General features: G+C 69.1%; 2 protein-coding genes across 3 annotated transcripts in view; one reads left to right on the top strand and one right to left on the bottom strand.

Annotated features, from left to right (window-relative positions):
- Window positions 1-1,597, top strand: part of NDUFA4L2 (NDUFA4 mitochondrial complex associated like 2) — a 46,599-nt gene extending 45,002 nt beyond the window's left edge. For both annotated transcript variants that reach the window (XM_065576052.1, XM_065576053.1), the window contains 2 exons: window positions 112-172; window positions 1,354-1,597. In XM_065576052.1, the coding sequence (XP_065432124.1) occupies window positions 112-172; window positions 1,354-1,410 (118 nt within the window). In that variant the 3' untranslated portion in view covers window positions 1,411-1,597. The remainder of the gene's footprint in view (window positions 1-111; window positions 173-1,353) is intronic.
- Window positions 1,598-4,017: 2,420 nt separating this feature from the next.
- On the bottom strand, window positions 4,018-11,645 carry SHMT2 (serine hydroxymethyltransferase 2). Its single transcript, XM_065575608.1, is given in 12 exon segments — window positions 4,018-4,676; window positions 5,360-5,467; window positions 5,917-6,072; window positions 6,930-7,029; window positions 7,131-7,157; window positions 7,159-7,297; window positions 8,040-8,179; window positions 8,555-8,677; window positions 9,120-9,201; window positions 9,566-9,766; window positions 10,409-10,488; window positions 10,841-11,645. Coding segments are annotated over 12 exon segments (1,530 nt in total). The 5' UTR covers window positions 11,063-11,645; the 3' UTR covers window positions 4,018-4,524.
- Window positions 11,646-12,229: the final 584 nt, after the last annotated feature.

Genomic DNA, 12,229 nt, shown 5'->3' with positions numbered 1-12,229 from the left:
GGGGAGACCGGGGGGGCAGGGGGAGGTATTCACACCTCTGTGCAGCGCCGGCCCCACTGGCCTACCCCTGCCTGGCGCCTCCCCACTAACCCCACTCTTGGTTCCTTGCAGCTGGGACAAGAAGAACAACCCAGAGCCGTGGAATAAACTGAGTCCAAACGACCAGTACAAGGTGAGCGCGGGCAGGGGGCTTGGGCGGGGGTGTCCGTGAGCTGGGCTGGCTCAGGGCAGTGGGGCTTGGAATACGGGGCCTTTCCCCTCTAGGGGGCACCAGCTCCCAGATGGGCCTGGGGGGGGCAGGGAGTGGGGCATGGGGCCTTTCCCCTCTAGGGGGCACCAGCTCCCAGATGGGCCTGGGGGGGGCAGGGAGTGGGGCATGGGGCCTTTCCCCTCTAGGGGGCACCAGCTCCCAGATGGGCCTGGGGGGGGGGGGCAGGGAGTGGGGCATGGGGCCTTTCCCCTCTAGGGGGCACCAGCTCTCAGATGGGCCTGGGGCGGGGCAGAGAGTGGGGCATGGGGCCTTTCCCCTCTAGGGGGCACCAGCTCTCAGATGGGCCTGGGCGGGGCAGGGAGTGGGGCATGGGGCCTTTCCCCTCTAGGGGGCACCAGCTCCCAGATGGGCCTGGGGCGGGGGCAGAGAGTGGGGCATGGGGCCTTTCCCCTCTAGGGGGCACCAGCTCCCAGATGGGCCTGGGGCGGGGCAGAGAGTGGGGCATGGGGCCTTTCCCCTCTAGGGGGCACCAGCTCCCAGATGGGCTGGGGGGGGCAGGGAGTGGGGCATGGGGCCTTTCCCCTCTAGGGGGCACCAGCTCTCAGATGGGCCTGGGGCGGGGCAGAGAGTGGGCATGGGGCCTTTCCCCTCTAGGGGGCACCAGCTCTCAGATGGGCCTGGGGGGGCAGGGAGTGGGGCATGGGGCCTTTCCCCTCTAGGGGGCACCAGCTCTCAGATGGGCCTGGGGCGGGGCAGAGAGTGGGGCATGGGGCCTTTCCCCTCTAGGGGGCACCAGCTCTCAGATGGGCCTGGGGGGGGCAGGGAGTGGGGCATGGGGCCTTTCCCCTCTAGGGGGCACCAGCTCTCAGATGGGCCTTGGCGGGGGGGCAGGGAGTGGGGCATGGGACTTTTCTTCCGTTGATCACTCTGACTCCAAGTTACTCATGCACATGAAGTGGATGCAGTTTGAGGGTCCCTGTGAAATGAGTTTGGGGAACGGGGGGGGGGGGGTGCTCTCAGCCCAGGCCCCATGATCCAGCTCTGGCGTCAGGGGTGTGGGGCCCACAGCGTCCCCATGCTGAAGGCTGGAGGGGGGGGCACCACCTCAATTCCTCACCCCCGGCTTCCTCCCCCCTCTGCAGTTCCTGGCGGTTTCCACCGACTACAAGAGCTTGAAGAAGGATCGGCCCGACTTCTGAGGCCACCATGGCGGGTCCGGGCGCCCCCGCCGGGCCTGGCCGCCCCCCGTGTCCCCTGCTTCCTGCTCAGGGCCCGTGTGGCTCCATCACGCTGCCTGAGGTGATGCTGCCTGGCCCTGGCCGCGCCCTGACGCCCAGGCGATGGCACTACCCCAGCACTGCAATAAAACCCCAATGCGCCACGTAACGCGGGAGCCGACTTTTCCTACCCGAGTAGCCCACGGTCAGCGTTTTCCAGCCGCCTCGGGAATTCCCTGACCCCCCCGGACCCCATGTGCTGCGTTTCCTGTCTCCCACGCTGTGCTGGGGGGGGTGCCCCCAGCACAGCACGGAGGTGTTCTGATGTCCCCTGTTCCATGGTCCAGGCCAGAGCCGGGCTGGGGAGGGAGCCCAGATTGGGGGGGGGGCAGCGTGAGAGTGGAGGGGGGCTTCTACTGAGGGGTGGGGCCAGGACATGACGGCGGCTTCCCCACCCCCTGGCAAGGAGCCTGGCTTGGCTTGGTGTGTATCTGTGTCTAAGTTTGCGGGTGTGCGTGGGGGGGGGGGACCAGAAAGAAGCGGGGTAGCTGGGTGGGGGTTGTATGCACCCATATCGGTGTTTGGCTGTGTAGACATGGGCATGCACACTGCTGTGTGCGCAAGGTAGCGTGTGGCTCCCCCTGTTCTGGGCCCCCTCACTGCCCCCCCACCCAACCCCACACTCACTGCCCCGCCTGCCCCACACTGGCACTGCCAGCGCTGGCCTCCTCCATTCCCTGCAGCACCCACTGTCGCCTTCACCCCCCTGGCACGGCTGGTACTGAGCAGCAGGGGGCCCTGTGGGACTCCACATTTGCAGGGGAGCCAAAGGGGGCTGCCCCCCACCAAGCAGAGCCGTCTTCCCCCACCCCTGATACACCCAGGCCCCCTGGGGCGTGAACACCAGGTGATGGGTCGCCTCCATGCCTGTCACTATCCCATCCCCCAAGGGGGTCCCACCCCAGAGACACCCCCCATCCCCAGGGACAGACCCTGCTGGGGAAAGGGTCCCCAGCCCCCCCACCCGTGTAGAACAACTGCCGTGGGGCTCGCTGGGGCCCTGCTGACGGTTTGGTTTGGCACCGGCGGGGCAGAGGGTGGGTTGCTGGCGGCGAACACACAGCAGCCGTTGTGTGGCCTGGGCCAGCGGGGACGTGCCACGGAGCAGGCAACTGGCCCCTGGCATCGCCAGCAACCGCAGCGCTCTGGAGGAGCCGTGCGGGCAGCCGGGGGAGAGCGAGTGCCAGGCGGGCACTGAGCCAGGCTAAGCGTCCGGAGTAGGAGAAAAGAGGAAACGCCCAGCAGCGCGGCCCAGAGTAACAGAGGCCCAGCTCGGCCCCTCCAGCAGAGCTGGGGGGAAGTCCCCAGGTCCCCCTCCATTGGGGTGAGGCGTCCCTCTGCAGCCCTGCCCGGGCCTGGGTCGATGGAGGGTGGCATGTGCCCCTTCCAGCCCCCAGCCTCAGATGCAAGGGGCCAGAGGACTGAGCCCCCCCCCCCCCCCAGAGAGGGGGCTTTAGGGAGCCAGACACAGCCCTGCCCCCCCCCCCCCACTACATGGGGCTCACCACCCTCCACCCCACTGCTACTGGCCTGGTGCACCAGCCCACAGCCTGCCCAGGAGGGGGTTAAACTCCTCCAGGTCCCCCCGCCCCAATCTGAATCCTGCAGGGGGATTTTACTGGCTGGACCCAGGGGGAGGGGGTGTTAACAAAGAAACTTGCTGCAACCTGTGGGTGACCCCCCCCAACCCCCCCACGCATCCCGCAGCAAAATCCAATTGCACTTAACAAATCCAATTTGCTGCTGCTGCTAATAGCATTTGATGCCGGTTTAAGGGATGGAGCCGGGCAGCAGGCAGGGCCGGGGGCCAGGTGTTCGCAGAAGTGCCCGTGTGGGCGGGGGGGGGGGGAAATGATTGATCATGAGCTGCCCCCTGTGCCAGGCCCCATGGGCACAGCCCTGCCAGCTCTGGGGCAGCCACACCTGAGCGAGCCAGGCCGGCGGGTCCCACGGGGAGGCATTGGTGCACATGGGGGGGGGGGCAGGGGCACTGGCTGTTGGCAAGAACCAGGCGGGCGTCAAACATGCCCTGAAGTGAGGGGCTGGATATTTCAACAGGCTCATCGACAAACAGGGAGAATAAACCCAGAGGTGGCGAGGTGCCTCCGGGAGATCATCTACCCAGTGGGGGGGGGGAAATCACTGGGGAGCACCCCACCGGGGTGGCAGGACCCTGCAATGGGAGATTCCCCCCTCCTCCAGCAGCCAGGAGAGAACCAGCCCCCCACTGCACAGACAGTGACGGCTTCCGAAGTCTCCTACCATGGGCCAGCTCCGAGCCCCCCACCCCTGGACAGCCCAGCTCTGAGCCCCCGACCCCTGGACAGCCCAGCTCTGAGCCCCCCACTGAAGGGCTGCGGGGCATTGATGGACAGCAAGAGAAGAGGAAGCCGGGGGGGCGGGCGGGGGGAAGGATATGCTGGGCTGGGTCGGGTCATGGGAGGGGCCAGAAAGCCCCCGCAGACAGACAGCAGCTCTCAGGATCTGCCCCCCGCGATGGACGGACAGACGGACACCAGCCAACACAACTTTCTGACGTTCCAGGTTTTTTCGCTCAGTTAAACCAGCGTCGCCCTGACAAGGGAGGACCCCCCCGCCCCCGCGCTGCCCCATTTGACCCACCCCGTCTGGGGCAAAGCAGGTGGAGCGTCCTTAGCGGGAGAGAAGTGGGACCCAGAACTAGGCCTCTGGGGGTGTTTTCCCAACCCCCGCTGGCACCGGGGGGGTGGGGGGGGGGGTGAGGGCGCACGCGCAGGGCACCTGCAATAGGACAACCTTGATTGTGACTGACAGGGAGGGGTGGGAGCTGGCACGGGGCTGGGGAACATTCCAGCAGGAGACCCTACAATAACGGGTGAGGCTGAAGTCAGCTGCAGGAGCAGGAGAACCCGGGGGGGGGGGGGGGGGGGCGGCTGAAGGCTGCAGGGCAGAGCGGGATACGAAGGGGCCGTGCCACGCGGCGGGATGCCCGGGGTCCCAGCACCGCCCCCCTCCTGGGGTTAGGGTCAGTCTCTGTCCCCGGAACGTGGGCGGGGGTCAGGGCAGGGCCAGCCCCCGCTGCTCAGCGCTCCTGGAAGCGGGCATGGGGAAGGAGCGGGCGAAGGTCTCCACGCGCTGGCGCAGGTCGGCCAGGCGGCTCTGCGTCGCCGCGTCACTCAGCAGGAATGATTTGAAGTCTTGCAGCTTGGCTGGGGAGAGAAAGGGGAGGGGGTGAGTGGGGAAGCCAGGGGAGGGGGTCAGCCAAGGCCCCCCCCCTCCCCCAGAGGCTTCACAAAGAGACTCCCCCTCCCCCCAACCCACCTGTCCAGCCCAGAGCCGTGGCACGGGCTTTATCCCAATGTACAATGGAAAACTGCTCTTGCACTAGACCGCAACTCCCCTGCCAGAGCCAGAGATAGAACCCAGGAGTCCTGGCTCCCAGCATCCCCTGCTCTAAGGCACTAGACCCCACCCCACCTGCTCTCAGCCCCACCTGCCCCTTACTCTAACCACTAGACCCCACTCCCCTCCCAGAGCCAGAGATAGAACCCAGGAGTCCTGGCTCCCAGCCCTCCCTGCTCTAACCACTAGACCCCCCCCACCTGCTCTAACTGCTAGACCCCCCCCCCCCGTTCCCAGCCCCCCCCTATTCTAACCACTAGACCCCACTCCCGTCCCAGAGGCGGGATGGAACCCAGGCGTCCTGGCTTTCCGAGAAGCCGTGCGGTGCCTGTGTCACACACAGGTCCCCCCAGCCCAGAGATCCCCGATGCCCCAGGCTGCTGCACCAGGGGGACGGGCCCGATCCTTGGCTGGGGCCTGCCCCCGCGTGGGGCATTCAGACCAGCAGGGCAGAGGCTGAGAAGCTCCTGCTCCCCCCCTGCCCACTCACTGGTTTTGCTCTTGACCTCCAGGCCGATGCTGATCCCCTCGTCGATGAAGGCCACCACCTTCTGGAAATCGGCCTCCTGGAACCGGCGGGACGTCAGCGCTGGGGCCCCTGGGGAGAGCCCGGCACCGGGGTTACCTCACCGCGCCACCACCCCCGACACCGGAGTTACCTCACAGTGCCAGCTCCCCACCCCCCACAGGGAGAGCCCGGCCCCACGGTTACCTCACCGTGCCGGCCTCCCCACACCCGGGGGAAAGCCCAGCACTGGGGCATCTGGAGGGGAGTGGGGACTAGTGGTGAGAGCAGGGGGGGGGCTGGGAGCCAGGACTCCTGGGTTCTGTCCCCAGCTCTCACTGATGTTGGACGCCTGGGGGCGCCAGGGCATAGAGTTCAAAGCCGCCCTGGTACCCTCAGGAGGGCAAAGCTGGGGGTCATCCCCAGAGGGGGGACCAGGGGGGTCTCCCAGGGGAAGGCCCAGTACTGGGAACAGACTGTGGGAATCAATCCCCCCTCGAGCTGGGAGGCTGGACACGCCCCACCCCCTGGCACCCCCTTACCCAGCCGCAGGCCCCCCGGCGTCAGGGCACTCTTGTCCCCCGGGCAGGTGTTCTTGTTGGCCGTGATGGACACCAACTCCAGCACCCGCTCGGCCCGGGCCCCGTCGATGCCCTTCGGCCGCAGGTCCACCAGCACCAGGTGGTTATCGGTGCCGCCTGGGTCGAGGGAGAGAGATCAGCACCCAGACCGGCAGCCCCCACCGGCTCCCCCCAGCTCCGCCGGTGCCCCTCACCCCCGACCGGCAGCCCCCGCCGGCTCCCCCCAGCTCCGCCGGTGCCCCTCACCCCCGACCGGCAGCCCCCCGCCGGCTCCCCCAAGCTCCGCCGGTGCCCCTCACCCCCGACCGGCAGCCCCCGCCGGCTCCCCCCAGCTCCGCCGGTGCCCCTCACCCCCGACCGGCAGCCCCCGCCGGCTCCCCCCAGCTCCGCCGGTGCCCCTCACCCCCGACCGGACAGCCCCCGCCGGCTCCCCCCAGCTCCGCCGGTGCCCCTCACCCCCGACCGGCAGCCCCCGCCGGCTCCCCCCAGCTCCGCCGGTGCCCCTCACCTCCGACCGGCAGCCCCCGCCGGCTCCCCCCAGCTCCGCCGGTACCCCTCACCCCCGACCGGCAGCCTCCGCCGGCTCCCCCCCAGCTCCGCCGGTGCCCCTCACCCCCGACCGGCAGCCCCCGCCGGCTCCCCCCAGCTCCGCCGGTGCCCCTCACCTCCGACCGGCAGCCCCCGCCGGCACCCCTCACCCCCGACCGGCAGCCTCCGCCGGCTCCCCCCAGCTCCGCCGGTGCCCCCTCACCCCCGACCGGCAGCCCCCGCCGGCTCCCCCCAGCTCCGCCGGTGCCCCTCACCCCTGACCCGCAGCCCCCTGCTAGCCCAGCTCTGACCCGTCCCCCCTGCTTTGCCCCCCAAACCTCCAGCCACTAGCACCAGCCTTGCACTGCCCCCATCCCTCATTCTACCCACTATGTCTCATTGCACCCCCCCAACCCCGCCCTGTACCCAGCTCCCGCGGGCATCACCTGACACCAGGGTGTAACCCCTCTGCAGCAGCGCCTCCGCCATGGCCTTGGCGTTCTTCAGCACCTGCTGGCAGTACTCCCGGAAGGCGGGAGAGCTGGCCTGTGGGGGAGAGGGGGGGGGTCAGCGGGGCCATAGATCGTCCCCCCTCCTCTCCCCCCAGCTATGTGTTAGCCTCGCCCCCGCCCCGGGGGGGCCCCCACCTGCTTCAGGGCCACGGCCACGGCGGCCGATGGCATGGTTGTGGGGCCCGCCCTGCAGCGAGGGGAAGACGGCGAAGTTGATCGGCTCCTCCAGGTTGTAGGGGGTCTCCTTGCCCGTCTTCTTATCCACCGAGCGCAGCCCTTTGCGGTAGAAGATCAACCCGGACCTGTGGGGCCGGGGGATGGGTCAGGGTGTGACCCCCCCCCCACGAGCCATGGGGGTCCACAAGCCAGGGCAGGTGCCCGAGACGAGTTTGCCAGGTCTCGGCCCTGGGGCCCACAACCCAAGCGGCCCACCCATCCCCCAGCGGCTCAGCTCCCAGCTGCCCCCTGTAGGGACCCCTCTCCGGGGGGCAGGCCCATCGGGGTGTCCGCGTGGGAAGAGGGGGGGGTATCCTTGCGCCTGCCCCCGCTCTGGATCAGAGGGCGTCAAATCATGTGGCCACCCCCATCCCAGCCTTGGGTCCCCCCCCAGCTCTGCCGGTGCCCCTCACTCCCGACCCGCAGCCCCTCTGCCCGCTTGCATCCTGGCCACACAATCACCAGCATCTGGTTCCCTCTTGGGAGTGGGAGGGGCGTGCAAAAGGGGGCAGGGGCAGTGCGGGGTGGGGGAGGAGGGAAGGGGGACAGGCCAGGGGGGAGGGGAAGGGCAGTGCGGGGTGGGGGGAGGAGGGACAGGCCAGGGGGGAGGAGAAGGGCAGTGCGGGGTGGGGGGAGGAGGGACAGGCCAGGGGGGAGGAGAAGGGCCGTGCGGGGTGGGGGAGGAGGGACAGGCAAGGGGGGGCAGTGCGGGGTGGGGAAGGGGGACAGGCCAGGGGAGGGACAGGCAAGGGGGGAGGGGAAGGGCAGTGCAGGCGGGATGGGGGGGTAGGAGAGGCCAGGGGTGGATCCAGCCCCGGCCACACTCACCGGGCCCCGCGCAGGGTCTTGTGCGTGGTGCTGGTCACCAGGTCGGCGTGCTCGAAGGGCGAGGGCACCACCTTGGCAGCCACCAGCCCGCTGATGTGCGCCATGTCGGCCAGCAGGTAGGCCCGGACCTCCTCGCACACCTGCCGGAGACAGGGGCACATCAGCAGCAGGGCCCCTCCAATCCTCCCCACCGGCTCAGCCCTCCCCCCACGCACTCCACCCCGCAGGGCAGGACCAGGCAGCTCACACCAACCTCCCCCCTCCAACCCGCCCCACCGGCTCCCCCCTCCCCCCAGACAGCTGCCGCCTCCCCCTCCTCCCCATCTCCAGCTGGCACCCCAGGGAGGGCCCATGGTCATCATGGGGGGGGTGCCAGGAAACCCTTCCCCACTCAGCCCCCAGGCCCCTCCCCTCAACTCCCCACCCACCCCGACCTCTTCCTCGCTCCCCACCCACCCCACGCTCCTCCCACTCTGTCCTAAGCCCCTCCCCCCCGACTCCTCCCTCCCCCACACCTTCTTCATGCGGGCGTAGTCGATGAGGCGGGCGTAGGCGCTGGTGCCCGCGATGATGAGGCGGGGGCGGAAGAGCCGGGCCGTCACCTCCAGCTGCTCGTAGTCGATCAGCCCCGTGGCCGGCTGCGGGGGGAGGGGGTCACAGCTGGAGAGTTACCCCCTTGGGGGGGGGGGCATACTGCTAAGGGAGGGTTGGTAGAGCCTGTACAGGGTCAGATGGGAGCTGGGGGGTGGGGGGCGTCCAGCCAGCCCCAGGACACAGGGAGGGGCAGAGGGGGGCCTGCACACAGCTTGGCCCAGGCACCAGCCCTGGCAGGCAGGGCGCGAACGCTGGGGGGGCTCCAAGTGGCAGGGGCAGCATGGGGAGGGGGGAGGGAGACACTTCCCCCCCAAATACACCCGAGTCGAGGGTCCCAAATGCGGCCAGAGCAGCAGAAACCTCCTGGCCCAGCCCCTTGAGGGGGGTCCCCAGGAGCAAGGGACTGGGACCCACCCTGTGAATGCATGTTACCCCTCCCCCCCCCCCGCGAGCACCCTGCACACACGCTGGCCCCTCCCCACTCACGTTGAGTTTATAGGGCATGGACTCGAAGAAGATGGAGGTGGCCGAGATGCGCTTGACGTCCGACATGTACCCGTGGGTCAGGCTGTGGGAGAGACGGACGGCGTCAGGCCAGAGCCACCGCCTGGAGACCAGGCAGGACCTCCCCACATACCCGGGCCGGCTCCCCAGGAGGGCCCCCTCCTCGAAGGGCCCCTGCCCAGGGCCACTCCCCCCCCGGACAGGTGCCCCCGGCCCCTGATTGGGCTCTGCCTGTAGCCCCCAGACCCTGCACCAGTACACTCCCCCCCGCCACCCTGAATCCTGGAGCCTCTCAGCCAGACCCTGCCCACCCACCCCACCCTCCTGCCCCCTCCCCCACCCCGGTACCGCCAGGCTGAGCACCCCCCAGAGCCCTGCCCCCCTCCCCCCCAGGGCCCCCTCGCCCCGCTGCCCGCAGGGGGACGTACTGGCCGCCGTCCGGCAGGTCCAGGCCCATGATGCGCTCGTGGGGCTGCAGCAGGGCCGTGTAGGCGGCGAAGTTGGCGGGCGACCCCGAGTAGGGCTGGACGTTCACCCCCCAGCGGGCGGGGTCCAGGTCGAAGGCCTCCAGTGCCCGCTGCTGGCACAGCAGCTCGATTTGGTCCACAACCTCAGCTCCCCCGTAGTACCTGCGGGGAGGGAACCAGGGCTGAGCCCCCCAAGCGACACGCCCCCCAAGCGACACCCCCCCCACGGGGCGCCTGGAGGGAACCCGGAGCCCATCACCCCCCTTGGGTCCCTCCCTGCCCCCCTGGTACCCGCAAGGGGGGGAACCTGGGGCCCATCACCCCCCTTGGGTCCCTCCCTGCCCCCCCAGAACCCATGAGGGGGGGAACCTGGGCCCATCACCCCCTTTGGGGCCCTCCCTGCTGCCCCGGTACCCGCAAGGGGGGAACCTGGGGCCCATCACCTCCCTTGGGGCCCTCCCTGACTCCCCCAGTACCCACAAGGGGGGAACCCGGGGCCCTTCACCCCCCTTAGGGCGTCTCTGCCCCCTGCCCCGGTACCTGCAAGGAGGGGAACCTGGGGCCCATCACCCCACCCTCAGGGCTGCTGGAGGCCCTGGAGGGAACTGACACGATCACCCAAAAAACAACAGCCCCGGCCCCTCCCCCAAGGGCTAGAGGGCCACACCCAGTGAGTTACCACTGGGGAGGGGAGGGTTGTGCCCCCCCCCAGCCCGAGTGCCAAGGAGACCTGGGACCCCAACGTGTGTGGCTTCTCCATGTTCCACCCCAGAGCAGGTCCCCCCCAGGGTGTCCCCCCCGTACCTCTTGCCGGGGTAGCCCTCCGAGTACTTGTTGTTCAGGCAGGAGCCCAGGGCCTCCAGCGCGGCGCGGCTGCAGAAGTTCTGGGGGGCAGAGAGTGAAGCCGGGAGGGAGGGGGGGGGTGTGAGATGGCCCCGGGGGGGGGAGGGCGAACGCCGGGGCCCCCAACCCAGCCTCAACCAGGAACCTGAGGGGCAATGCAGGGTCAGCCTCAGACCCCACCCCCCCCATGGTTAGAAAGCAGCTGCGAAGGGGGGGGGCCTCCAGCACGTACTTGGGAGGAATCAAAGGCGAGGGGGGGGCCTCGGGGCAACACAGCCCCCCCCTCGTGGTGCTCCCTCCTCCCACACTGCAGCCCCCCCCCCGAGCCCCCTCACTGCTTCCCCGGCTGCCCTCCGATGCCCCCCCTTCCCTCCACCCCACCCCTGCACCCACCTCGGAGGCAATGAGCTCCAGGCCTCGGCACTGCCGATCCTTCTCCTTCTGCACCAGCTCCCACATCTCGGGGTCGCTCTCCGCCAGGCTCTCCTGCCCGGTCCAGCCGGGCGCCTCCCCAGCCGCAGCCGCAGCCGCACGGCTGTGCTGGGCCCGCAGGCCGGGCGTGTCCAGCCGCCAGCGTCCTCTGCAGAGGCTGGCAACGGGAAGGGGGAGCGTCATCACCAGAGAGAGGCGTAACCACCAACACCCCCGCACACACACACGCCTCTACCCCCGCGCCATGGGGGGCACCTCACCAGGGAACCCACTCTTCTCTGGTACCTTTGGGGATACACAGCCACAGAACACCCTGATATCCGCATGGCACACGTGGGGAGTCAGGAATAGAACCCAGGAGTCCTGGCTCCCAGCCCCCTCTGCTCTAACCACTAGACCCCAGTCCCATCCCAGAGCTGGGGATAGAACCCAGGAGTCCTGGCTCCCAGCCCCCTCTGCTCTAACCACTAGACCCCACTCCCCGCCCAGAGCTGGGGATAGAACCCAGGAGTCCTGGTTTCCAGCCCCCTCTGCTCTAACCACTAGACCCCACTCCCCTCCCAGAGCTGGGGATAGAACCCAGGAGTCCTGGCTCCCAGCCCTCTGCTTTAACAACTGACCAGACAGTAACTGGGGGGGGGAGGTCCCCCAACACCCCTTCCCTTGTGGGGAAGAGGGCTTGGGGTGGGGCGGGGGGAGCTTCCTTCCTTCTCTGCTTCATTTGTGCGGCCGGAGGAGGCGTTTGTTGGAGGCCTGGGAGCGCGGGAACAGCTGGGCCCTTGTGCAGGGCACCGATCACCCGGTCTGGGGAGAGGGGGCAGCCGCACAGCAATGGGGGGGAGGGGGTGAGGAGCCCAGGCTGACTGGGGAAGCCTGGGGACCACGTGAGTCACATGACCCGGTGTGTGTGTGCGTGTCCCTTTCCCCGTGTCTCAGTCGCCACAGCTGGAAAATCGGGTTAAAGCAGCGGAAACAGCGCCAAAAATCACACACCCTTCCTGCCATGGCTCACTCACGTGTCACACAGAACAACAAGCGCTTGGAGACAGATCTCTGCCCCCCAGCCCCGATCCAGGCTCCCCACTGTGCATTGCCCCCCCACACACACACACCCCAACAGAGTGCTCTTCCCTGCACTAACCCACCAGGCCAGTTTGCCCCCTGGGCCCTCCCCCCTTTTCTCCCTGGACACCTGCCTAAACTCCACCCACCGCCCCTGCTGCTGGTGCACCACTTCCACCACCCCCCGCCCCTCCCAGCTGATCCTCACCCCCCTCTTGGATCCTCCGGGGCTGATGCCCGAGAGCTACAGACTCTGCCCGCGAGGGGCCAGCCAGCTCCCCAGGGGCC

The sequence above is a fragment of the Chrysemys picta genome, chromosome 22, assembly GCF_011386835.1.
Source record: "Chrysemys picta bellii isolate R12L10 chromosome 22, ASM1138683v2, whole genome shotgun sequence".
Classification (NCBI taxonomy): Eukaryota; Metazoa; Chordata; order Testudines; family Emydidae; genus Chrysemys; species Chrysemys picta.
This window is presented reverse-complemented; position numbering and strand designations above follow the sequence as displayed.